At 35.9% G+C, this 25,196-nt stretch overlaps 1 protein-coding gene and 1 long non-coding RNA gene across 2 annotated transcripts in view; one reads left to right on the top strand and one right to left on the bottom strand.

Moving 5' to 3' along the window:
* Positions 1 to 1,956: 1,956 nt before the first annotated feature.
* LOC128983250 (uncharacterized) lies at positions 1,957 to 6,775 on the bottom strand. The gene is made up of 3 exons (XR_008489824.1): positions 6,684 to 6,775; positions 3,777 to 3,921; positions 1,957 to 2,080 (listed from the first exon to the last, which is right to left on the bottom strand). It is a non-coding gene; the product is annotated as an uncharacterized LOC128983250 (long non-coding RNA).
* Positions 6,776 to 11,735: 4,960 nt separating this feature from the next.
* The window catches only part of LOC128998808 (uncharacterized), a 261,627-nt gene continuing 248,166 nt past the window's right edge, over positions 11,736 to 25,196 (top strand). The window contains exon 1 of the mRNA XM_054425167.1: positions 11,736 to 12,100. Within this exon, the coding sequence (XP_054281142.1) occupies positions 12,094 to 12,100 (7 nt within the window). The 5' untranslated portion in view covers positions 11,736 to 12,093. The remainder of the gene's footprint in view (positions 12,101 to 25,196) is intronic.

Genomic DNA, 25,196 nt, shown 5'->3' with positions numbered 1-25,196 from the left:
TGGCAAAACTGAAAATTAAAGAACCTATGTTATCCTGGCTAAAAAGTTATTTAACAACCAGAAAACAATATGTTGAGCTAGTTTACAATAATCAAAATAATTTAGTTATACAAAAATCAGAGATGAAACTAATTCACCATGGGGTGCCCCAAGGCTCAATTTTGGGACCACTTTTATTTTTAATATATATAAATGGATTACCTCAAGTAATTTCTGGTAATAAGGGAAACAAAATTTGCATCTATGCAGATGACGCCAATTTGAAAATAAGTGGCAAATCTGCCGTAGAAATAGAACAATCTATTAGCAATAATCTAAGTGATATAAATAACTTCTTTAGTGATCAACTATTGCTCAATATTTCAAAAACAAATTTAATGCCAATCAGCGCCACAACAACAAAAATAATAAATTAAATCCCATCTCAATTACTATAAATAAAAATAAAATATCTCCAATAACTAACACCAAATTTTTAGGTTTGATAATGAGTAACAATTTAAGTTGGGATTGACATATTGAACAGATAGCTAGAAAAGTCACATCTGGTTTGTATGCTTTTAGGGTTTTGGGTAAAATTGTCATACCGGCTAAAAAGTAACTTTTAGTTTCTTGTTTGATTAATAATGAGTTTAGTTCCACTGGTAAAACCAATGAAAAACTTTAATTGGGGATATGTGTGTATATTTTTCATGGGGTTCATCAGGCTGATGAAAATAAAAATGCCTGCCATTCTGTAATGGGTTGAAATAGTTTGTATAAATTATCTAATCTTTGTGATCTTAAAACACTAAAAATGATATATTTTGCTTATATTCATTCAAATATAAATTTTGGTATCTGCATCTACGGAGCTACAAGTAAAATAAATTTGGATAGGCTTTTAATTTTACAAAAACGAGCATTGAGAATCATATTGGATATTAAATGGAGAGAGACCGTCAAAGAGGAATTCAAAAAAATTGGAATTATGACTGTATACAGCATGTATATATATGAAGTAATTTTATATTGTAGACAAAATTTTGCAGACTTACCTCTATTAGGTGAATGCCACTCCTACAATACAAGAAATAGGGGTACTATTGCAGCACCTGCCCATAGTCTAAGTCTATATGAAAAGAAAACTACCTATGCTGGAGGTAAATTCTATAATAAACTTCCTGATCACATTAAGAAAGAAAATAATTTTTTCAAATTTAAAAAAAACATTTGAAGTACCACTTGTTGTCACTACCTCTATACTCTTCAGAAGAATACATGTTAAATTAGTGTTTTTTATTTCTATTAGACTTGATTTCTTTATGTCAAGTTTTAGATATAGTATTTGAGGCCTTTCCATGTACTGATTTATGTACAATATGAAATAAAGACGATTTGATTTGATTTGAAAGTTTTCTTTTGCTTTACTTTTGTTGTTTTTCTTAATTTAATTTTGTTCATTACACGTTGAGCAACACCCTTAAGCAGTCTTATGTCTCATTAAGCTAACACCTCTAGACATTAACCTAACACCTCTAGACTATGAAGTTCAAACATTTATTCAGAGGAAAATTCTTGAGTGATTTTATTGGGTTGGCTAAATAAAGTTTTTGTTTCAACTTTTGAATTACTTATTTCATTTTTACAGTACAATCATTAGTCATTAAACACCAACATTATTTTATTTTACTAGCTATATATTAACATTGCTTCTTAAGATTGGCACTCGCATATATAATATAAATATAAATATCATTTTATCTTTATGTATAGTTATCTGAGACATGTACGAACAAGAACAATAAAAAAATATATATAAAAAAAGAATATTTTATCTATAAAACTGTCAAAATAGTTAGAAGATCAAAATAAAATATATAATCATTTTTACATGTTTTCTTTACAAATTACAGAGAGGTTTACTGGTAAGAATTTTAACAAAATTAACTGCTCTAGATAAATATAAGTTTTATTGGTAAAGTATAAAAACAGTACATAACAATAAAAGGCAACATATAATAATAACTATAGCTGCCCTGTACAGCGGCCAACCTTCTCCATAATATTTTTGTCCAGAGCTGGGGCTACATCTTTCTTCCTGGAACAAACATTTTAATCTTGGTAAAGAAAGTCACAATTTTAAAATACTCAGGGGTACCAAATTATGCGGGTTGGTGTAGTTGGTAGTTTCAAATAAAAAGGTCTTATTTTACAATAAATTACCATAGGTACCCTTAACTAAAAGTTTTTCATTGGTTTATTCCGCCTACAAACGTGCGACACAAACTCGATCTTTGAGGGGCTTTCATTGCTTGTTAAAGACACATGTTAACCTCTTGCCACATTAACTCTTGTTAATGTGGCAAGAGGTAGATATCTTCCTGAGGAGGATCTAATTGGGAAGGGACCGCGCCGAACTTGGACAACGACACACGCGGACAACGTTAAAGTTGGACAGATTAAGTTTCCAGGGTTGTCGTTTGCGTGCAACGTTAAACTTGGACACATTTGAATGTGTCCAGATTCGTCGTGTCGTGCAACGCCACCCCTGGACAACTTATAAACGTGTCCAGGTTCGTCGTTTGCGTGAAACGTTAAGCTTGGACACATTTGAATGTGTCCGTGTTCGTCGTTGTCTGCTTTTATCGTTGTCTGATTGAGGCGGTGTCTGCTTTTAACGTAGTCCACGTTTAACGTTGTCCAACTTCGACATCGTCCCATTGGGAAGCTACAGGCTTTTATCGGACGCCTGAACTTGTAACTTCAAGAAAACAACTGTACGGGGTGCGCAATAATTTTATTTTTGGATGAAGTGCTTTATGGTCTTGGCCTGCCCCTGTTAACAGTTTTAACAGGATCAGCAACAGGTAAATTAAACCTTTTATATTTTGTCTAGGCCTATATTTCCCTGATCAAGTTAGTGCAAAGAAGTTTTTGTTGAATAATAGTTGTAAAGGCTTTAATTTCCTGAATTGAAATAAGTACCTGGGAACTGAGCCATGGCGTAGTTTATTTTGATTGTAAAAGCAATATACAGGAATGGATGCTTTAGAAGAATTTGAAATTTATAAAACAATCAAAATTCAAGCTAACACATTAATAAACGACAAAATCAGTTTACAGTCTAACGCTCTGTATGATACTCTAATAAAAAAACAAGAACAGCTGATGAACAAGGAGCCGAGCTGTACAAAGTCCACTGCCCAACCATCTTCCGCATCGCATTCATGACCCTCATCTGCAACTGTGCGCACGAGGTTGGGGTTGGACATTGTAAGTTTTTGTCAGTAAGCCTACTCGTTTTGTTCATAAAACTTCTATGACTGTAAATAGTAGCCTATATGTCCGTGTTTCACATTTAAACTCCTGATGACCCTTTCGAAGTTACAGTGTTAAATGTTCTTGTACAAGATCTCATGATGAGGACTTAAGTCCTTAAAACCCGTAATCTATAAGGACTAAACAGGATCAATCTGGCAGTACTGAGGTAATTTTATACCTTTTATAGTTGGTTCATTGATCTTGAGACAAAACAACTCAAATATGAAAATGAATATTATGTTATTGATTTATTTTAACGTAAACAGTAGGGCAATTACAATGTTGGTCATAATTGTTTTTTTACAGTAGGCCAACATTTGGTGGCTTTTGTTCATAAATTCGGACTACTTATCAACTGTTTGGATTAGGCGGTATAGTTCATCTTCCCGTTGCGAAGCACGGGCACAGAAGTTAGTAAATTATTAACTGATTTAATAAATAACTCTATATATAATATTTACAATAAACTATACCTTCAAAAACCTGGCTGTTTAAGGGATGATATGGCAGACATACACTTATCTCACTAGGTGCTCTTCCTTAAGTTCTTTTACGGAGTACAGCGGCCTATAATTAGTATTCCTTTCAGCGCCTTCTGAAGGAGGGTGCATCCATCTCCTGCAAATGAGTAGGCAGTTATGAGTTGTAGTTAATAGTAGAACGAGGATAGCTATTCTAGGTACGTTTGAGACAACAGCAGGAAAAGTCTATATTTTGTGCTCTTCTGGTATAGTACTCCTGCACCCCAGTGGCGGATCCAGAGGGGGGGGGGGGCAGTCGCAGTTTGGAAATATATGTCATATATTTTTGACTGCATGTAGTAGTGCATACAAATTGTGTAAAATAATTTGTCACACTAACTTAGGACAAAGAAATGGTATAAAACTGCCATTTTTGAAGACTTAGTTTAAACAAATTTTTGGGGAGGGAGGGGGTACCCCCGAACCACTCAGACACCCTGGTCCCCCCCCCCACCCCCTTGTGACTGTTCTCGATCCACCACTGACTGCACGTCATCTTTTCTAGGGTCAGGATATCAAGCACTACCCGTGAGTACCCTTAAGCTACATTTCCATTCCTACAAGTCGCAGGCACAAGTCGAGGCACATGTCGCACGTAGTTTGTCATGCCGTTTCCATTCCAGGCACAAGTCCCGCGACTACAACTGGCAGACAAGGCAGTGTTCTCTTTTATTGTGATGTGGTGAGGTTCGGTGGCTGATTTTGATTATATTGTGTTCTACAAATCACCATGGATGACATAACAGCCTCTGCTTTTTTATTTATGGCTGGTGCATACAATGAACTTAGAAGAAAACTACCTAGATAGTGGATAAGAAGTTTTTTGGCTAAAAGAGCATTGGAAGGTGCATTTAATCAATTGATAAGAGATTTGCGCGTACAAAGTGGCTTCGAAAATTTCCTCCAACGGACTCAACGAAATTTGAGGTTATGATTACCTGTCATTTATGAGCATGCGGTAGTTTGGAGGACCTGCGCATGCGCGAGTTGCAGGCACATGTGCCCACGGCTCGGGCACATGTTTTGTCGCGCAGTCGGCGGGCACAAATTTGTGCCGCGACTTGAGCCAGGATGTTTCCATTCCTACAAATTTGGAGATTTGTGCCGGCACAAATTTGCAGGAATGGAAACGTAGCTTAAGATCCTTTAAGATTGGCCGGCAATGATCCAAATGCCACACAACTGTAATAATCCTAAAGGTTCTGGACAGCATCGTTGTATCATCTGCAAATAATAATGTTTTCCCATTCAGATTAAGGCAGGATTTTGTATAGGTTAGGCCTAACTTATACCCTTAACCTCATTGACGGGTAGGGCAGTCAAAATCGAAGCAAAAATTAAAAGCCGAGTAGGCTAAGTTTATGGGAAGATTTCATTAGCTTAGTGTAGCCTAATTTTTTTAATGTCATAAAATAAAAATGTCTTAAAATATTATTAGACTAGCCTAGGCTATTCATGGGGTTACAGTTCTTTTGCTTGATGCATTGAAATGGATTTGATGAAGTAGAACTACATAATTACAACAATATGTACTATTACCCCTGATCTATTTAACTGCACAACTAGGCTATATACTTATTATTTATTTTAACATCTGTGATAGAGCCTATATATTTGATAGGCTATGCATAAAAAATGTGACTGTGATAATAGGCTTATATCGCTATTGATCAAGTAGCCTATATACAGTGAGTTAATGTGTCTCAGACGAAGTCTATAGTAATCAGTGATTATTCAACGACCAATAAAATGGGCCTACTTAATTACTTGATGTCTTTAAGATGGCTAAGTTATTTTGTTAGTAGTATCAACTAAGTTTAGACTAACCTACAAGGTTTATTATCACACATAAAAATGATTTGATGGCCGTTGCCCTGGCGGTAGGTTAGTTGCGTATTTGCTACCTACAAAATCCGGGCCCTGTAGTGTGGGTTATAATGCGGTAGAATGGCGATAAACTTAGGTTAGTTGCCCATTGACGCCTTGAACAATAGATCTCTTGAAATTTTAAAGAGCAATGAAGCGTAGGCCTGTGAAAAAGGCCAGTCTACCGAAATAGGCAAATCATTATGAATTTAATGTGTACCATGTAACCTTGTAAGTTATGGCCATCCACCTCCACCTGTCACGTAAAGCCACAATAATCAAAGAAAAAATCACACTACTCCAGCTGCTGAGAGTATCAAATACGTATAGGCTATGCTATAAAATGCTAAAAACTCAAATGGTAAACTAAAACTTTCATACGAAAAACTTTATACTTTGTCAGCATCTTATAAAAAATAAAAAAAAACTAGTACACTTGTTGCTCGAAATCGATCAATAGTCTAGTAGCGGAAGTTATATTAAAACTAATAGTCAATAGTCATAATTTTCTATGAGTTTAAAAATCCAACTAAAAGCGCAGTAAGTTTATGCAACTAATGGATAGACTAGGCTTATTTGATGTATCGATTTATTCGGTTAGCTAAGTTAGGTTAGGTTAACTTTACTAACCAAACTTGATATATTGAATGAAATAATCGATTTATCGATCGATATATTTATTCGAATTATAGTGTAGGACGTAAGGCATAAAGTGCAGTTTAATTTTAAAATAGATAGGGTATATTTTAAATATCGATTATTAATCAATATTTTCAATTTGATAGTTTCAATCGATATTAGCGAAGCCCAGGAAACTGTACCCCCAATTTATTTTATAGGCTACCAGAAACTAATTTGAATTTGCTTGAAACGTTAATATTCTAATGACCATGTCCATGTCAATAAGTTACACCTTTCAATTTTGTAATGACAAAAATGGTTCTTTAAACTGTAGTAGTGGTTGTAACTTAGGCCTAAATTGAAAATACACACCTAAAATACGAATTTGTATGACAATTTGACAATTGAAATTGACAAACAATAAATTCTCCAAAATCCAACCTCAAACTTACTAGACTAGAGCTCAGCTAGAGCAGCAGCAGATCTAGAAGAGAAGAAGAGGAAACGCAGAACAGAACAAGAAACGAGACGAAGGAAGGGTGAAATTTGGGTGGAGTAGAGGCAGTGTTGCCACTTTTAGGGTAATTACCCTTTTTTAGGGTAATTTACTAGTCTTAGGGTAAAGTTTAGGGTAATGGTAGATTTAGGGTAATTTTAGGGTAAAGCAAAAAGTTAGCATAACAATGGAAATTTAACTAAAAACATGAAAAGAACATCAAAATTTGGCAAAAAACGTTCATTACATATTATGGCCAAACCGTCATATGCGATTCAACCGGTTTATAGTTAATCGATCTAATCAATAGCATAGATAAATCATCGATTATCTATTTTAGATTGTATTCAATTCAATTCTATAACACGTTATAATAAAATATGAGATATTATTCATTACTTCTTGACTAGTAGTACGCTTATTCTGCGCGTAACGGGATGAGTGAACATGAGCGCAGTAATGAAAGAGTCCACCCACACCTAGCCTACTTACCGGTGTCACTGGTTAACACAATGTTATTTGTATGGGTATAAACCAAAGTCATTGGTAATATACGTAATGGATTTCCAATGTTATCGATAGGAGGTAAATCCATCGTTCCTGTACAACATGTCTTTTGATTAAATGAAGCATATTTCCATATTTGTTATGAGGCCTATCATAAACAAAACAAAGCCAAACTGAACTAATCTAACTTATCCTAATTGCCAAATCTCGATGTAAGGAATCTCCTAAAAAATATCGTATGGCTTACAATGATGATTTAAAACGATATCGTAATTATATCTTCTAAAATGATTAAAAATCCAATATATGTTTATCTAACTAATGAATGGTTCTCACACTCCAGACTGCTCACCTCAACTACTTCCACCACCACTTCCTACGTCGTAAACATCTTTCCCTCCCTTCCTATGGCATTTTAGTATTGCAGGTACATTAACCTAACTGTCACAAAGGGTAACTGTCACTGCGGACTGCTCGCCTCAACTACTTCCATCACCACTTCCTACGTCGTAAACATGTTTTCCACCCTTCCTATGGCATTTTAGTATTGCAGGTACATTAACCTAACTGTCACAAAGGGTCCCGACACTCCGGACTGTTTGCCTCAACTACTTCCATCACCACTTCCTACGTCGTAAACATGTTTCCCTCCCTTCCTATGGCATTTTAGTATTGCAGGTACATTAACCTAACTGTCACAAAGGGTCCCCACACACCGGACTGCTCACCTAAACTACTTCCATCACCACTTCCTACGTCGTGGACCTGTTTCCCTCCCTTCCTTTAGCATTTTTTTTATTGCAGATCCATTAATCTAACTGCCAAAAAGGGTTCCCACACTCCGGACTGCTCGCCTTGACTACTTCCTTCACCACTTCCTACGTCATGGACCTGTTTCCCTCCCTTCCTTTAGAATTTTTTTTATTGCAGATCCATTAATCTAACTGTCACAACGGGTTCCCACACTCCGGACTGCTCGCCTCAACTACTTCCATCACCACTTCCTACGTCGTAAACATGTTTTCCTCCCTTCCTATGGCATTTTAGTAATGCAGGTACATTAACCTAACTGCCACAAAGGGTCCCGACACTCCGGACTGCTCAACTACTTCCATCACCACTTCCTACGTCGTAAACATGTTTCCCTCCCTTCCTATGGCATTTTAGTATTGCAGGTACATTAACCTAACTGTCACAAAGGGTCCCTATACTGCGGACTGCTCACCTTGACTACTTCCTTCACCACTTCCTACGTCGTAAACATGTTTCCCTCCCTTCCAATGGCATTTTAGTATTGCAGGTACATTAACCTAACTGTCACAAAGGGTCCCCACACTCCGGACTGCTCGCCTTGACTACTTCCTTCACCACTTCCTACGTCGTGGACCTGTTTCCCTCCCTTCCTTTAGAATTTTTTTATTGCAGATCCATTAATCTAACTGTCACAACGGGTTCCCACACTCCGGACTGCTCGCCTTGACTACTTCCTTCACCACTTCCTATGTCGTGGACCTGTTTCCCTCCCTTCCCCTAGCATGTTTTTATTACAGATCCATTAATCTAACTGTCACAACGGGTTCCCACACTCCGGACTGCTTGCCTTGACTACTTCCTTCACCACTTCCTACGTCGTGGACCTGTTTCCCTCCCTTCCTTTAGCATTTTTTTTATTGCAGATCCATTAATCTAACTGCCAAAAAGGGTTCCCACACTCCGGACTGCTCGCCTTGACTACTTCCTTCACCACTTCCTACGTCGTGGACCTGTTTCTCTCCCTTCCCATAGCATTATTAGAATTGCAGATACATTATTCTAACTGTCACAAAGGGTTCCCACGCTCCGGAATGGTCGCCTCGACTACTTCCTTCACCACTTCCTACGTCTTGGACCTGTTTCCCTCCCTTCCTTTAGCATTTTATTATTGCAGATCCATTAATCTAAATGTCACAAAGGGTTCCCACACTCCGGACTGCTCGCCTTGACTACTTCCTTCACCACTTCCTACATCGTAGACCTGTTTCTCTCTCTTTCCATAGCATTTAAATATTACATATATATTTATTTAACAGTCACAAAGTATTTCCACACTCCGCAGTGCTCACCTTTCCGCTTCCTTTACCACTCTCTAACCTGGACCTGTCCCCCCCCCCTCGCATAGCATTTTAGTATTACTAACATCTTTGAATATTTAATATTCAATGCCAACATTAAATTGAATAATGTAAAAATCTGCTTCGTTCTAAATATATACATATATATTTTTAGAGGTGAATTTTAATACTGAACATAAACGGTATATAACTGCCGATTAATATTGTAAAGTTCAATTTATTTTTCAGAAAGTTGTGAAATTTAATAAACTTGAACAACATTATTCTGATACCTGTGAAATTATAATGATATATATTTATAGACGCCAAACTGTTTACTCCATGAATGAAAGAGCTTAGAGTAAATGTCGTTCTCTCTGTCTTAAGTAGACAACAAAATTGTTGGTCGCAAAACGTAAACAAATAAAAAGAAGAAGAAGGTAGCTCCTAATGTTATTCTTATGGGACAAATTTAATAAATGTTTTTTAAGGGTTTTATAATTACTACTGAGCAGCATCGTCTAGAATTTTAATGAGGTCTTCCCACTGGTGTCATAATTATTTGTGCAAAATTTGAACGCTATAAGTGCGACGGTTCTTGAGTTTTTGGTGCGAACACACAGACACACTCACAGACAAGCGGACAACTTTTCTCCGACTCCGCTATACACGATACATAGATTCGTTCACTTCGTTCACTCATCTATTAATATTTCATATTTTAAGTTAGGATTAGTTTACAAATTGTGTCAAAAAATTACTATAAGTATACATTAAAGCTTTGGTGTTACCGTACTGTATTATAAAGATATGATTGTCCAAAAACAGTAGTAATGGGTCGACACGGTAAGAAAATACGATAATTCGTGATTCGATATTTTCGTATATACGATAGAGCTGAATATCGACATGTTCTTCTTCTTTTCGGGTTTTTTGAGAATCGAGTATAATCTTACGTATATTGATTGATATTGGAACCTTATTTAGTTTAATTAACCACCTTATTTAAGATTTATATTATTTTAACAATGTTTTAAAGCATTAAACGCAAATATTAACATTTAGGGTAATTTTTAGGGTAACTCAAAGTACATTTAGGGTAATTTAGGGTAATTTTAGCCCGCCTTTAGGGTAAAATCGCAACAATGAGGTGGCAACACTGAGTAGAGGTAATTCAAAGAAGTCGCGGGAATTTTCAGAAGTGTAGAGGGTAAGCGACCGCACCGCGAAACACGTGACCACGGCGAAGCCACGCCCTTCCCCCAGAAGGGAGGGGCCGGGACCTAGCTGACCGATTTGAGTTGTCGGTACCAACTTGATATGTGATTTAAGTGAAATGGTACCTAGATGAAAGGTTGCCTAAAAGAAGGCCTCCCCGGGCTGATAAACTGAATGTTCCGGGTTCGAATCCCGCCGGTGGCGCTAACTTTTTATCAACAATTTTTTCATATCAGCGAGTTTGGTTGGTTTGGTTAGGTTATTACAGTTTAATTTTATAATTAAAAAATTATAAAATTGAATTTTAGGCAATTATAATTTTATTTTATGAACAAAACTATGTTTTAGATTAGTAAACCTTTATTCGATTTTTCCATTATCAGCTCGTTTGGTTAGTTTGGTTAGGTTATGACAGTTTAATTTAATAATAGAAAATTATAAAATTGTCTGTTTCTTCAGACGCAGCAGTTAGTGACGTCAGCAGTTAGTGACGTCAAACGGCACCTGAGAAATCTTCCGTGTGCCCCACCGCTGCGAACGCCACCTAGTAATTCAAAACACCTAGGTTTACAGGGTTGGCAACACTTTTACCAACATCTGCTCCAGCTGATCACCAGCTAAGCGAGTGGGGCTGTGGTGTTGATTGTTTATTGTTTTTGTTGATGTTGAATCGAATCACTCAGTACTAGACTTTAGACTTGTAACCACCAGTCCACCACAGACAGACGGACTTCGACCATAGAATAAATAAACACCATTTATATTACTTATACATTTATATTACTTCATCTATGCTTCGACACATGCTTCGACACATGGTGGAAGGAAAATACATAGGTGTGCTATTCCCACATATTCTGACGTCACTCGGATTGCAAACAAAAGATCACCTGATTGTAACTGTCAAATTAGTATATTATGTATTTGTTTTGATTTGGTTGTTATTGTTTTTATTATTATAAAAACAATAACAACCAAATAAAAACAAATACATACTAATTTGACAGTTACAATCAGATGATCTTTTGTTTGCAATCCGAGTGACGTCAGAATATGTGGGAATAGCACACCTATGTTTTTTCCTTCCACCATGGCTTCGACACTAGGCTTTAAACAAGTTGTCAATCCGTGAATCACTAGAATGACTACTGTAGAATGTGTCAGTGAATACAGTTGAGAGTTAAGTTTGGGTAGAGTGTAAATAAATAGACAAGATTACTCATTGTAAGTTAACAAGAATAAGAACTCAAGAAGAAGTCTTATCTATTTATGTCACAGTTTATGAACATAATTTGTTATTTTGTTTACTGTTTTAATTCTGAATTCTGGACATTTTAAAACAGTTTAAAGGCATATAAATGGATTGAACAGACATTATTTGAGACTATTGTAATTTTTCCGACTGTAATGTCAACACTCATCTAAGGAAACAATTTCACAATTTCGTCTAAAATGCATTTCTGAATCGTGAATGATAAGTAAGTACCTACAGTAAACCTAACCATGGCACTCGCTCTCTTTTTTTCTTCCTGGAACTTTTCCATTAGGGCTATTTCCAAAACAGGGCTGCCTTAAAGTTTTATCAACTAGGCCTAAGTTAGACTCGTACATATTGTTGTAAGTTAGTTATGCCTAGTTGAAGGCCTAATAGAAAATAGAAAGTCTATATATTTAATACGCGACATGAAACTTTGTGAACAATAAGGCTTTTTTGTGTTATGATTTAACCCCACATATTATATACCAAAATCTTCGTCTGGGAGAGTAGATGTGCAAACTGGCTTTAGATTTTCGAAATATATCTTTTTAAGGACGTGGGCTGCCCTCAAAGTTCCTTCCATAAGGATAATATCGTGATTGATTTGAATGTTATTATATTCTGAAACAGATGTCAATACATTAGTTAACTAGGGTTGCTCTCAGAGAGGTGAAAGCCAGTTGAGCGGAACAAACATGATTTGATATTTGTATAAGTAACTAAATGTAAAAAGGTCAATAGATGTACTAATGCTGGCTTTATTGATTAAAATTATAATAATTCAGATTTGTTTTTACTACATCTTGTTATTCAGATACCTCTTCCAAAAGTGCAATATGGTAGTTTTGACCAGGAAAATATTACAGTAATTGGAATCTGGTAGGGTAACATCCAAAAAGGGCATTAAAGTATAAAAAAGAGAAAGGAAATTTAACATTCAAATTCAACTGTAGCCTACAACAAAAACATTGGACTTCATTTTTCACCCTTACAATCGGTTAAAGTAGGCTATATTAGAGTATAAAAAAAGCAGTAACTATTAAAAAAACGAGTATTAAAGTATTACAACAGCAGGGGAAATTTGATATTTAAATTCAACTGTGCAACATTAACATTGGTCTTCATTTCAACCCCTGCAATCGGTTAAACTACAGTCTAATATATTTATTGTTAGACTGTGGTTAAACTCAGCTTTCTTTGCTAGAAATAATTTATGATTGTTAATACCAAGTATTCTTGATGGAGGATGTGATTGTAATGTACCTGGAATTTAGGTCTTCTACCATTATTTAGGATGATTTAGAGACGGCATTTTAATACTGTCCTTAATAATACCATTGGCCATTGGATACAGAATATTTTGATGAAAAAGCTGGTTACAAATTTAACATGGGGATGGAATGTCTAGTTGTATTGATAGTCAAAGATAAAACATAGGCCTGCGAAAAATGTAGGGCTATTTTAATGTAAGACTCAAATGAAAAACACCTAGAATAAATGTAAAGACTAAAATGAACTGATTTATCAATCATCTATTTCAATGTGTAAAAACTGCAAAAAGACTTACTTATTGAACAATAAAATAAGATGGCTGAAATGTAGGCCTAAACATAAGTAATAAGTAAACATCGCAGATATTCAGCTGATTTAAGTGAAAACAGAATAATAATAAGAAGGGAAGTCATGCCTTAAAAATAAAATGTAGCCTAGATAATATAATTAGAAATTAGTAGCCTACTTCTGGACAGGCCTAGACGATTACGGTATCCATACCTTGGTTAAAAGTGTACTTCTTTAAGTACAGGTAATTAATTATTTACTTATTACGGTTGTAACTGGACGCATGTATAGTCCGTGGCTTGGCAATCAAATAACAGTATTTATATAGGATAGGCTACTGTTGTCAACATTTTAAATTACTGAATTGTTACCAAATTACTGTTTCAAAAACGCAGATTCCATTTTCAGCCGAGCCATTAAAATGAGGATTTGCCGAACAATTATTAATATTACAGAATAGTATTTAATGATATACAACTTTTCACATTTCATAAATTATATGTTAGTTTTGCTATGGTCAAAGGTCCAAATCCAAATGTTCTTTTCATTTGGGTTTTATTTATGTAGTAATTTGCTATAATTGTTGACTTTATATAAAGTCAATGCTAGAATACAGTAGATGGTTTTTTAAGATCATATGCAAACATTTTTGAAATCGTTTCCCCGTTTAACCAACTATTCCAAAAGATAAAAATTATGGTGCAACACAAATAAACAACTCGATCACCTACCTATAACCTACACTTTACCTCCCTAATCTAACCTCACTTCAAAACACTTAATGTAGTCACGAATACTCATAAACCCCGACCTACCTTCCCCACATGCCTAAATCATAGATCATTGTTCAATCTGCGTTTTATTTAATAAGTTTAATAACTTACTGCACCGTCGATGTAATTCAACATAATATAACCTGTGATGTAGGCTATTATCGGATTAAATATCGATTTCGATGCGGTTCGATATATTGCTTATTAAATCCTGATTTCTATTGGCTGTTTCTAATCAGCTGGCAACACAAATAGGTTCCCAGGAAAGTAGTCACTGGTCCGTATCCCTCCGCACCTTGTTTATGCTCCGCGCATTGAGAAAGTAGTTCCGTATATTTTCTCGATTTTCAGTGAATTCCGCGCCTTAAAAAATGTTTTAACGGCATTTTCTTGTTTATTAAAATCATAGGAATGGTTTAAAAACGTTTAAAAGAAAGGCTAGAAAGTTCAGAAATACCTTATGGTTCTCTTGTTTACATTTTTCTTGTAAACAAAAAACTGTCATATGGCTACTTTAGTCTCATAAGCCTAATGTTAAAATTTGGAAATTTTAAGTTCGTTTTAAATTGCATTAGCATTATCTAATTGAAATTTGTTTGTTTATTAACCATCTCACTATTAGTCTAAGTAATCTTGTTAAGTTTAGCTGAAACGTGTTCTGCCGTTATTGAGTGATGTTGATTTATTTGATTGAAGTTGATCCCAAAGATTATCTAAAAAAAAAATTAAATCCCAGCTGTTTTGTTTGGTTTTGAAATGTAAACAGTTTGCATGTTTTGAAATAGTATATTTCGTACCTAGGGCCGAAAATGAGGTTTTGCTGGCTCGAGATAGTTTTTAAGTTCGAGACGAAGTCGAGAACTTAAATCGATCTAGAGCTGCAAAACCATTTCGGTCCGTGGTACGAACGCTATTTTTCACCACACTGTACTCTATTACCACTATTCACCACTATAATAATGCACACTGATAGTCAACACAACTACAACTTTAAGGTTATGTGAAGAAATAATTTGAGGAATCAGCAAAAATAAAAATAAATAGTTGCTAGGCAACGGTGACAATAACACAATTCTATTGCAATGCTATGGATTTTGATCGTGTATTTAAAATGCATTCATGTTTTAAGTAAGCGGACAGCTGATTTTGCGGCCCCGGCCTGTAAAAACCTGCTCGGTCCCCAAATTAAGATGACAGCTGGCATGGCCAGCAAAACGTAACTTTCAGCCACCAATTAACGTATGTAATACAGCCAAAAACATCATAGTGTGGTGAAAAATAATTAGAAACCCGGCAGCGAAATGTTACCGATAGTACAGAACGGGAGAAAAGTTTTACATTATATTTTTGTTTAAACATGTCAAGGACCCGATGACAAAGAATTATTGCTGGTCGGATACGGCGAGTCAACATACGGCAAGCAATGTAAAACATTTTAAAGAGCCCAGACGAGGAGCTGCGGAACAGTTAGTGGCAACGTGTACTTACAAAATTACACTGACAAATACAAGAACTCAGCAGCATTCACTTGGCGAGATGGCATTAAAATGTCAGAAATGTATTGAAAGAAGAACAAAGAGGACGAGATGAAGGATTTTCATCCTGCTGCCATAAAGGATAAGTGAATTTACCACCATGTCGAGAAATCTATTATATCCAGAGCTTACTTAATGTACCTATGCCCTCTGAATATACAACCGTCTTGTAAACAAAACTCATTATCATTCAAACTGAGTTTTTTTAAGCTTTTTCCTGATATAAGATGATCGTATACCTTTTTAAGTTCCTCGTCCTTTTGTGTTTCTTCTTCAATTAGTCTTCTTGATACAGGCATCATCTCTACTTGATTCATTAGAAACCGTTCATGATCGTCACACACATTTGATACTTCTGTAACAGGAAATCTTGATAAATAATCCACATTAGCATGTTGTGTCGTACTTCGGTATTCAATCGTATAGGCCTAGTCAAAACCCGATAAGAAATGAGCATAATTAAAAATCCTTGATGCAGTCATAGATGGTAAGGTCTTTGTAGGGTTGAAAATGGCTACAAGGGGTTTGTGATCAGTTATTAAAACAAACTTCCTTCCATAACAGTATGCAAAGAATTTCTTTAAGCCCCAGTAAATTCCCACAGCTTCTTTATCTATCTGACTGTATTTGCGTTCTGTTTTCGTAAGCGATCTTGATGCAAATGCAATGGGCCTCTCAGATCCATCCTTGTATCTATGTGATAAGCAAGCTCCTAGCCCTGTAGGACTTGCATCTGTTGCTAGGATTAACGTTTCATTTGGGTCATAGTGAGCTAGAGTATACATTAAGGTATTTGCAATCCAATACTGCTAAAGGAAAGAAGGGAACCAGGCCAGAGACGTAGGAAATGGTGAAGGAAGTAGTCGAGGCAAGCTGTCCGGAGTGTGGGAACTGTTTATGATGATTAGATTAAGTTATCTATAATCTTAAAATTCTATGGGAAGAGAGGAAAACAGGTCCGCGACGTAAGAAGAGGTGAAGGAAGTAGTAAGGTGAGCAGTGTGGAGTGTGGGAACTGGAAACCGTTTGTAGCAGTTAGATTAATGTAGGCCTATCTGCAATGCTGAAATGCTATGGAAAGTGATGAAAACAGGTCCACGATGTAGGGAGTGGCTTAGGAAGTAGTAAAGTATGAGCATTGTTTGAGAACTGTCTGTGGCAGTTAGATTAATGTATCTTTAATCCTTAAATGCTATGAGAATGGAAGGAAACAGGCCCCACGATGTAGGAAGTGGTGAAGGAAGTAGTAAAGGCTGGCAGTGTAGAGTAGGGGGACCGTTGGGCAGTTAGATAAATGTATCTAATACTTAAATGCTATGAGAAGGGAAGGAATCAGGTCTACACACTGTTTTGCAGCAATAAATACAAAAAATAAAAATATCACATGGGTCACAATGACCTGTGCGTGATAGAGTCCTTAGCTGTCTGCTGTCAAAAGTTCTTCACTCTTCACTTAATACACATAAAAAAAAGAACTAACAATAACTTGGTAAAATAACACTATACAATTAATACTATAACAGTTATAAAATAACCTAAAAAACCATATGCAACGTGCAATCAATAACAAGGGGTGCACATTGTTTGCAATACATCCGATTTAAGCATAACTTTTTTCTTTCAAACCAAATTTTTTTTATTGAGGCGTGGATTCCGTCAAGTAAGAGTGCTGTGGAAGGTACAATAGATAGTCCAGTTATCAGTTGGTTAGGTCTAAACGAGATATTCTGGGCTGATAAGCGACTCTGTATTGTCAAGGCCTATCTCCATCAGCCAATTAGCGATAACCCTCTTATATACACTCAGTGACACTCGCAGGTCCCTAATTTCTGGAGGAATATTACGCAACAAGCAATTAGCAATGTAAAAGGAATTTGTTAAATTGATTGATTTGAGAACTCTTGGGACCCGTAATCCTATCATCACTGAGTTTCTGGTATGATAGTTATGAACTACTGGCGAGGCGATAAGGTCTAAATGAATGTATGAATAAGCTAATAAATCTTTAACATATAGCTGCCTTATTGATAAAAACTGGGATTCTTTGAACAGATGATCAGTAGAATAACGTCTCGGTTTTCTTAACGCAGCTCTAATTATTGATTTTTGAATTACGAACAAAGGTTCAATTACTGATGAATAAGCCCCTCCCCAAGCTATTAAACCATACTGCAGATGAGATTGAACGTAGGCGTAATAAATTCTTTTAATTTCTTCATGTCGTAAAATTTGACCTAATTGGTAAAAACATAAATAATTTTTCTAAGTTTTGTTTTAAAAAAATGTATATGACTTTCCCATTTCAATTTGGAATCCATTATAATGCCCAGGTATTTATACTGCGACACAGTTTCAATAATTTGATAGTTGCAATCGCTGCGTGCGGTGCCACATGAGTGTAAGGTTAGTCTGAGTTTGGCGGGCGGCTCGCTAGCGGGACGAAGTGCGATAGGCAAACATTTTGTTTTACTGACATTCATTGTTAAAATGTTTTCTGAGAACCATCTTTTTAATATTTGTAATTCTGATGATGCAATATTAAAAACCTCTTCCCAAGTACGTGCCTTAAAAGGAAGTAAGAAGGAAGTAGTAAGCCTTGCACTGCAGAGTGTGGGAACTGTATTTGGCAATTACATTAATGTATCTGCAATCCTTAAATGCTATAGGAAGAGAGGGAAACAGGTCCACGACGTAGGGGGTGGTGAAGGAAGTAGTAAAGGTAAGCAGTGTTGGGTGTGGGAATGGATTAATGTATCTGCAATGCTAAAATGCTATGGGAAGAGACTGTAGACTGTAGGTTAAAATGATTACGAAGCAAGAATCGATACATATTTTGATACATGCAGTCGTTTACAATAGAAATTTACAACTGAGTTGACAATAGCTGATTTTTACTCCATAGAGGCTACAAACGATTTTTACTCCCTAAAGAGTAAAAATGCTACTTTAGATGGGGTCCACAATGCATGCATTAAAAACTACTTTTTTTACTGCAGTATGACAAAAACAATATAATATGAACCCTTGATGACTCCCCCCTCTTAAAAATCAATAGCTACAGTATTGTTTATGTTTTTTATATGTTTTAGAATCAATATAATTAGTAAATTATAGGCTTAAAATTGAGCTATTGATTGTTGGAATCAGTTAAATTCAAGATACTGTACTGTATTACTCAATCAAAAATCATAAATTTGATTATTTCTCTTATATGATATTTATTTCAACGCTGCGGAGCAGCATAGTCCCTCTAGTCTATGTATTAAAAAATGCTAGGAGGTCGTCCAGTGGTTGAAATTTCCAAAAATATGTAATTTACAGGCTAGAAATGTATCACGACCGTCTATAGTTTTCGTGATAATAATAATTAGGAATGAACTAAAATAATAACATTTTATTTGAATATGTCTTTTGTAAGAAGTGTATAACAACTAGGTGGCGTTCGCAGAGGCATCCACGAAATTGAGCGGAGTCATCAAGGGTTCATATTATATTGTTTTTGTCATACTGCAGTAAAAACAGTCGTTTTTAATGCATGCGTTGCAGGTCTAAAGTAGCATTTGTACTCTTTAGGGAGTAAAAATCGTTTTTAGCCTCTATGGAGTAAAAAACAGCTGTTGTCAACTCAGTTGTAAATTTCTATTGTAAACGGTTGCATGTATCGAAATATGTACCGATTCGTGCTTCATAATCATTTTAACAGTCTACAGCCTCTTCCCATAGAATTTTAGCATTGCAGATACATAATTCCATTCCCACACTCAACACTGCTCACCTTTACTACTTCCTTCACCACCCCCTACGTCGTGGACCTGTTTCCCTCTCTTCCCATAGCATTTTAGGATTGCAGATACATTAATGTAATTGCCAAAGACAGTTCCCAAACTCTGCACTGCAAGCCTTAATACTTCCTTCAACATTTCCTACGTCATAGACCTGTTTTTTCCCTTCTCATAGCATTTAAGTATTAGATACATTTATCTAACTGCCCAAACGGTTCCCCCACTCTGCACTGCCAGCATTTACTACTTCCTTCACCACTTCCTACGTCGTGGGGCCTGTTTCCTTCCCTTCTCATAGCATTTTAGGATTAAAGATACATTAATCTAACTGCCACAGACGGTTCTCACACTATGCTCATACTTTACTACTTCCTAAGCCCCTTCCTACTTCGTGGACCTGTTTTCATCACTTTCCATAGCATTTTAGTATTTTAGATATGTTAATCTAATTGCCACAAACATTCCCCACACTCCGCACTGCTAGCCTTTACTACTTCTTTCACCATTTTCTTTGTCGTGGGGATGCTTCCATCCCTTCTCGTAGCATTTCAGCATTGCAGATACATTAATCTAACTGCTACAAACGGTTTCCAGTTCCCACACTCCACGCTGCTCACCTTACTAATTCCTTCACCTCTTCTTACGTCGTGGACCTTTTTCCCTCTCTTCCTATAAAATTTTAAGATTGTAGATACCTTAATTTAATCGTCATAAACAGTTCCCACACTCCGGACAGCTCGCCTTGATTACTTCCTTCACTACTTCCTATGTCTCGGACCTGTTTCCCTCCCTTCCCATAGCATTTTAGGATTGCAGATACCTTAATCTAATCGTCATAAACAGTTTCCACACTCCGGACTGCTCGCATTTACTACATCCTTCACCACTTCCTACGTCACGGACCTGTTTCCCTCCCTTCCCAAAGCATTTTAGGATTGCAGATACCTTTATCTATTTGTCATAAAAAGTTCTCACACTCCATACTGCTCACTTTTACTACTTCCTTCACCACTTCCTACATCGCGGACCTGTTTTCCTCCCTTCCCATAGCATTTTAGGATTGTAGATACCTTAATCTAATCGTCACACACAGTTTCCACACTCCGGACAGCTCACCTTGACTACTTCCTTCACCACTTCCTACGTCGCCGACCTGTTTTCTTCCCTTCCCTTAGAATTTTAGGAATGCAGATACCTAAATCTAATCGTCATAAACAGTTTCCACACTCCAGACTGCTCACCTTTACTTTTTCCTTCACCACTTCCTACACCGCTTCACCACTTCCTAAATGGACCTCAAGCTAGTGTCGTCATTTGATTATATATATGATCCATACCGTTTCGGTTCTAATATCTGTGGAATAATGCTATCAGCTATTTCTTTATCTACTGCATTCAAAAGTCAACAGCTGATCATATGTCTTTGTTTATGTGTCAAATACTGCTTCCATAAGGATTACATTGAATCTTTGAGACCCAGTGGGGCGGATTCCTGAGAGACTTTTTTAACGCCATATAGATGTTGGCACTCACTGTTTGCACTCAAAATTTAAAAAAACGATTGATTCAGCCGTCTAGGAGGAGTTTGCGTATTACGAAATGCATAAGAGTCGACGTATAAGAGCTTCGCTTGCTCCACTCAATAATCATATTCGTTTACATCTTCATCATAATCTATCTATAATATTAAAACGAAACAGTGTTTTTTTATTTCACGATTCTGAATCAACCACTCGACGGATTTTCATGATTTTTGTGTTGAAAGAAAGATAATTTTGAGAACTAGGGAATGTCGAAGCCATAATTTTAGTTTAGGGTCCCAGTTTTTTAGAAAATAAGTTTTAATTTTTTAAAAGTCTAGCAGCCGACGCTAAGATTCTAAACTAGCTTTTGGCATGAAATAATTTGCTTAACATAACAGCTGTAAACATTCAGCCTTTGTGACACAAATTCAGCATTTGGATAAAAATGTAAAGACATACTTAGGGTTGACTTATTTATACTATGTGTAATGCTAATCATTGATACGTTCAATTCTTCTGTAAGAGGATGACAGATTAATTAAATATACATAGTAAAATACTAGGATGTTCAAATTATTTTTTAAAGCAATCTTTGTAATCTTCGATTTGTTTTAAAGCAATATAATTTGTTTTAACTAACAGCTGGTTAAATATAAACTATGGAACTATGAGGTTATCTTATTTACTCTTATTTTGTCATTGATTATAGGAAATAAGTAAGATTAGTAGAGATAATTAGACCACAGTTTTAACCAAAATTAATTAAACCACAGTACAAATCGAGGCTCTGTACCCGAGTCTTAATAAAAAAGGATAAATGCAAATTATTTTACTGCTCCACTTTTCCAAGGAAAGATTAGAAAACTAACAATGTTTACATGTTTTAATTCTTCATGGTAGCTTTTTGTTTACAATTAATGTTTGTCTGCTTTAGATTTGTTTGGATTAGGCCCTGAAATATTTATGTCATAAAATGAAGATCAAGAATAATCAGGAATAACGATTTTAAATTACCACCACAACCTCAGCCGGGTTTTATACAAAGATAAACAGATGGATGACATATAGATTGAACACAACGTCAACATTGACCTAGGATACTGCAATTAGACAAACCATCCTTTTATGAAATCGTGTTCAGTTGTGGTTACGTTTAGGGGCGCCTATATCAGCGCCCCCAAACGTGAAAATATCACTTTTATTTCAACTATGAATATATTGTAGTTTAAATTAACTAATATGGGAAATTACGATGCACGTTTATTCAATGAGTGTGGGTTATTAAAAAATTATCAAGGATAGAACTGATAACGGTATGGATAATAAACATTGACAATTACGTAATTAGCTTTACTAGCGTGTTTACTTTTTATATTCCTGCTACATGTGACCAGTTCTTTTTTTTCAAATGAATGTTATTCGATTCAAACAGCTGTTTCAAAACAAACTGTTATTGTTTTTACTTTTCTTCGTTTACACTTATTGATTTAGCAAATAATGCAGTGAAATTGATATAAAGGATAGGTGTTACGATTAGTTTTGATGTTAGGACACCAAAGTTAAATTATGTGTACTGTGCATTTTATTGGATATTATCGTTTTATTTTAGGTCGTTTCTATTCAGACCTACTAGAAATTGTGTATAGTAGTTGTATTTTGGTGATAATAATTATGGAAGAGGCAGGTATGCTATGGAAGGTGGTATCGTTGACTAGGTCTACACTTCTCAACTGACTATTATTATTTCTCTACCGTACCGTAGGCTACTTTATAATCAGTGTGCGTCTGTGAGAATCGGCTGCAAATCTCATTTCAACGCTTTTCACATCGTAAAAATTGCAGAATTGCTGTTTTATTGTAAAATTATCGGATTTAAAATGCATCGTATAGGCCTATGATGGAATAAAAACATATTTGGTCACACAACATTTGTTTACAAGATGATTTTTCACATTAAAACTGCAAGAAACTTTGCCTTTATTTGTGTAAACTAGCTGATCTGAATTACACACGGTTTTAACTGACTACTGAATTCCCGTACGTAGGACGGGCTAACACCTCGTATTTATAAAAGAGGAAGTTTGTATATATATATATATTTGAACGTTATGGACTCCGAAACCGCTCGACAGATTGTAATGAAACTTTCAGGAATTATTAAGGATTATTCAAGGAAGGTTTGTGTGAAGTTTCGTGCAGATCTGTCAAAAGGGCTCCGCCCCAGTGGCTCTGGAGTTTCCCATGTTAACCTTATGAGTACTCATATTTAAATAGACTTAAAGAATTTTAACAGCTGTTTCAACTAAATAATTTGATTCTGTGATTATCAATATCATTAAAAGGTTGCAAAATGTACCAACAGGGTGCAGCACTATTAATTGTCTAAATTTTAATTATTAGCCATATTTATATTAGAGGAAGTTTGTTTGGTAAATAATTTTTGATAGTGTGTGAATAAGGAGTTTTATTTTTTAAGTGTGTAATTCATTAACTCATTGACTTTCTTTTTTCTAAAATGTTTATAAAAACCTATTGTAGGCTATTTGTATGGTTTATTTCCCAAAAAATAATGTCTAGGAAACGAAAGTAGACAGTTAATATTTTAAGATAATACTTTTAGTGATCAGAGGAGATGAAGCGTGTTTATTTACTTCACTCTCATTCATCACCTTACACACATACACACACTAATAACTGTGTGCGAAGCGATTGTTGAAAATGTAAGGAACTGGGACTACTTCTCAATCTTATTCTATACGACAGTGACGGGAATAATTACCCCAATTCCAGGGAATACTTCTATTAAATGTCTAAGCCGTTTACCTTTGGTAGGTTGTAGCTTCAACCCTATTCAAATTTGTTTTCGAGGTTTATCGGAATAGTGTGAATTATAAGTCAAGTTTGGTGATGAACGTAATCCGGTGAAAAGACTCAAATTGACACAATCCCTGTCTAGCGGGCACTTCGACATTTAAGAACCACAGAAAGAGCCCGTTTATCCTAATCGTCAGCCGATTCCGGAATCTCAACAAAATACATTAAGGTGTAAACGGCGTAGCAGGTGCACAGACAAACAAAGGAAAAAGCAGGCGAAATACGCAAGCAAAAGGTATAAACAAACTCATCCTGAAATACATTTGCCAAAGATTCAATGGATGGTGAAACATCTATCAACGAGATATATCATCCGAAAATAGACTATGAAGGAGATAGCTCGGTGGCGATAGGTACCGGTACCATGAAGTTCAAATAATAAGTACTCAGAAGCCTTAAAATGGAAAGAATAAACACCGGACATGAACTGCAATGGTGGTAAGGTGTGGCTACTACCTTTAAAGTGTTAAAAATGCCTGCCTTTTGTTATTTGTAATAGTCATACTACAGATGATATGAATGTTGTTTTTACTATCAGCTGTCTGTTTTGTTGTCCAATATTGTTCCTTGTCATGAAAACATTAATGAGAAATACATTTGATTATTTTATAGTTTAAATTCGTTTTTCGTCGTAGTTTTGCTTAGATTATCCCTAAACACCTCCACTTGGGAGAATAATTGAAGAGGTTATGGTCGCCAGCATCGTTTTAAGTAAATAACAGTGTTGGGAAATCTAGTCTACTACGTACACGGTAAGAACAATTTAATCTGACGTATTTTTCTGTCTCAAAAGTATTATTTCTTTGGTATATCTTTCGATCGAGTTCGTCCAGCTCTACAAATGGAATACGTGAAAGATATAAAACCATTGAAAGGAGCAGAAGATTGGCCGACGTGGAAAGATCGAGTGTTGGACGTTCTAGAGTTGTTCGACGCGGTTGATATCGTCGAGGGAAAGAGAAAAAAGCCTACCCTCTCTGAGCGTCCGACTAAAGCCGAAAAGGAAGAACTTCAGAAATTCAACAAATCCACGACTCAGGCAAAAATAGTTATTTCTCAGTGCGTCAGTGATGATCTACATAAACGTATTTCCGGAAGATTATCAGCTAAGGAAGCGTGGGACATTTTGATCGAGCAGTTCGATAACAAGGCAGAAGATCAGTTGTTTCGTCAGTGTTTGGATTTCTTCAGTATGGAATGGGATGATACCGAGGATGCCCCGACCGTGCTTTCAAGATTGAAGAATCAAAACCGCGAATTTGCAGCTGG

Source organism: Macrosteles quadrilineatus, unplaced genomic scaffold, assembly GCF_028750875.1.
Source record: "Macrosteles quadrilineatus isolate MER2022 unplaced genomic scaffold, UCM_ALF_1.0 Scaffold_1__1_contigs__length_201487025, whole genome shotgun sequence".
NCBI classification, from domain to species: domain Eukaryota; kingdom Metazoa; phylum Arthropoda; class Insecta; order Hemiptera; family Cicadellidae; genus Macrosteles; species Macrosteles quadrilineatus.
This window is presented reverse-complemented; position numbering and strand designations above follow the sequence as displayed.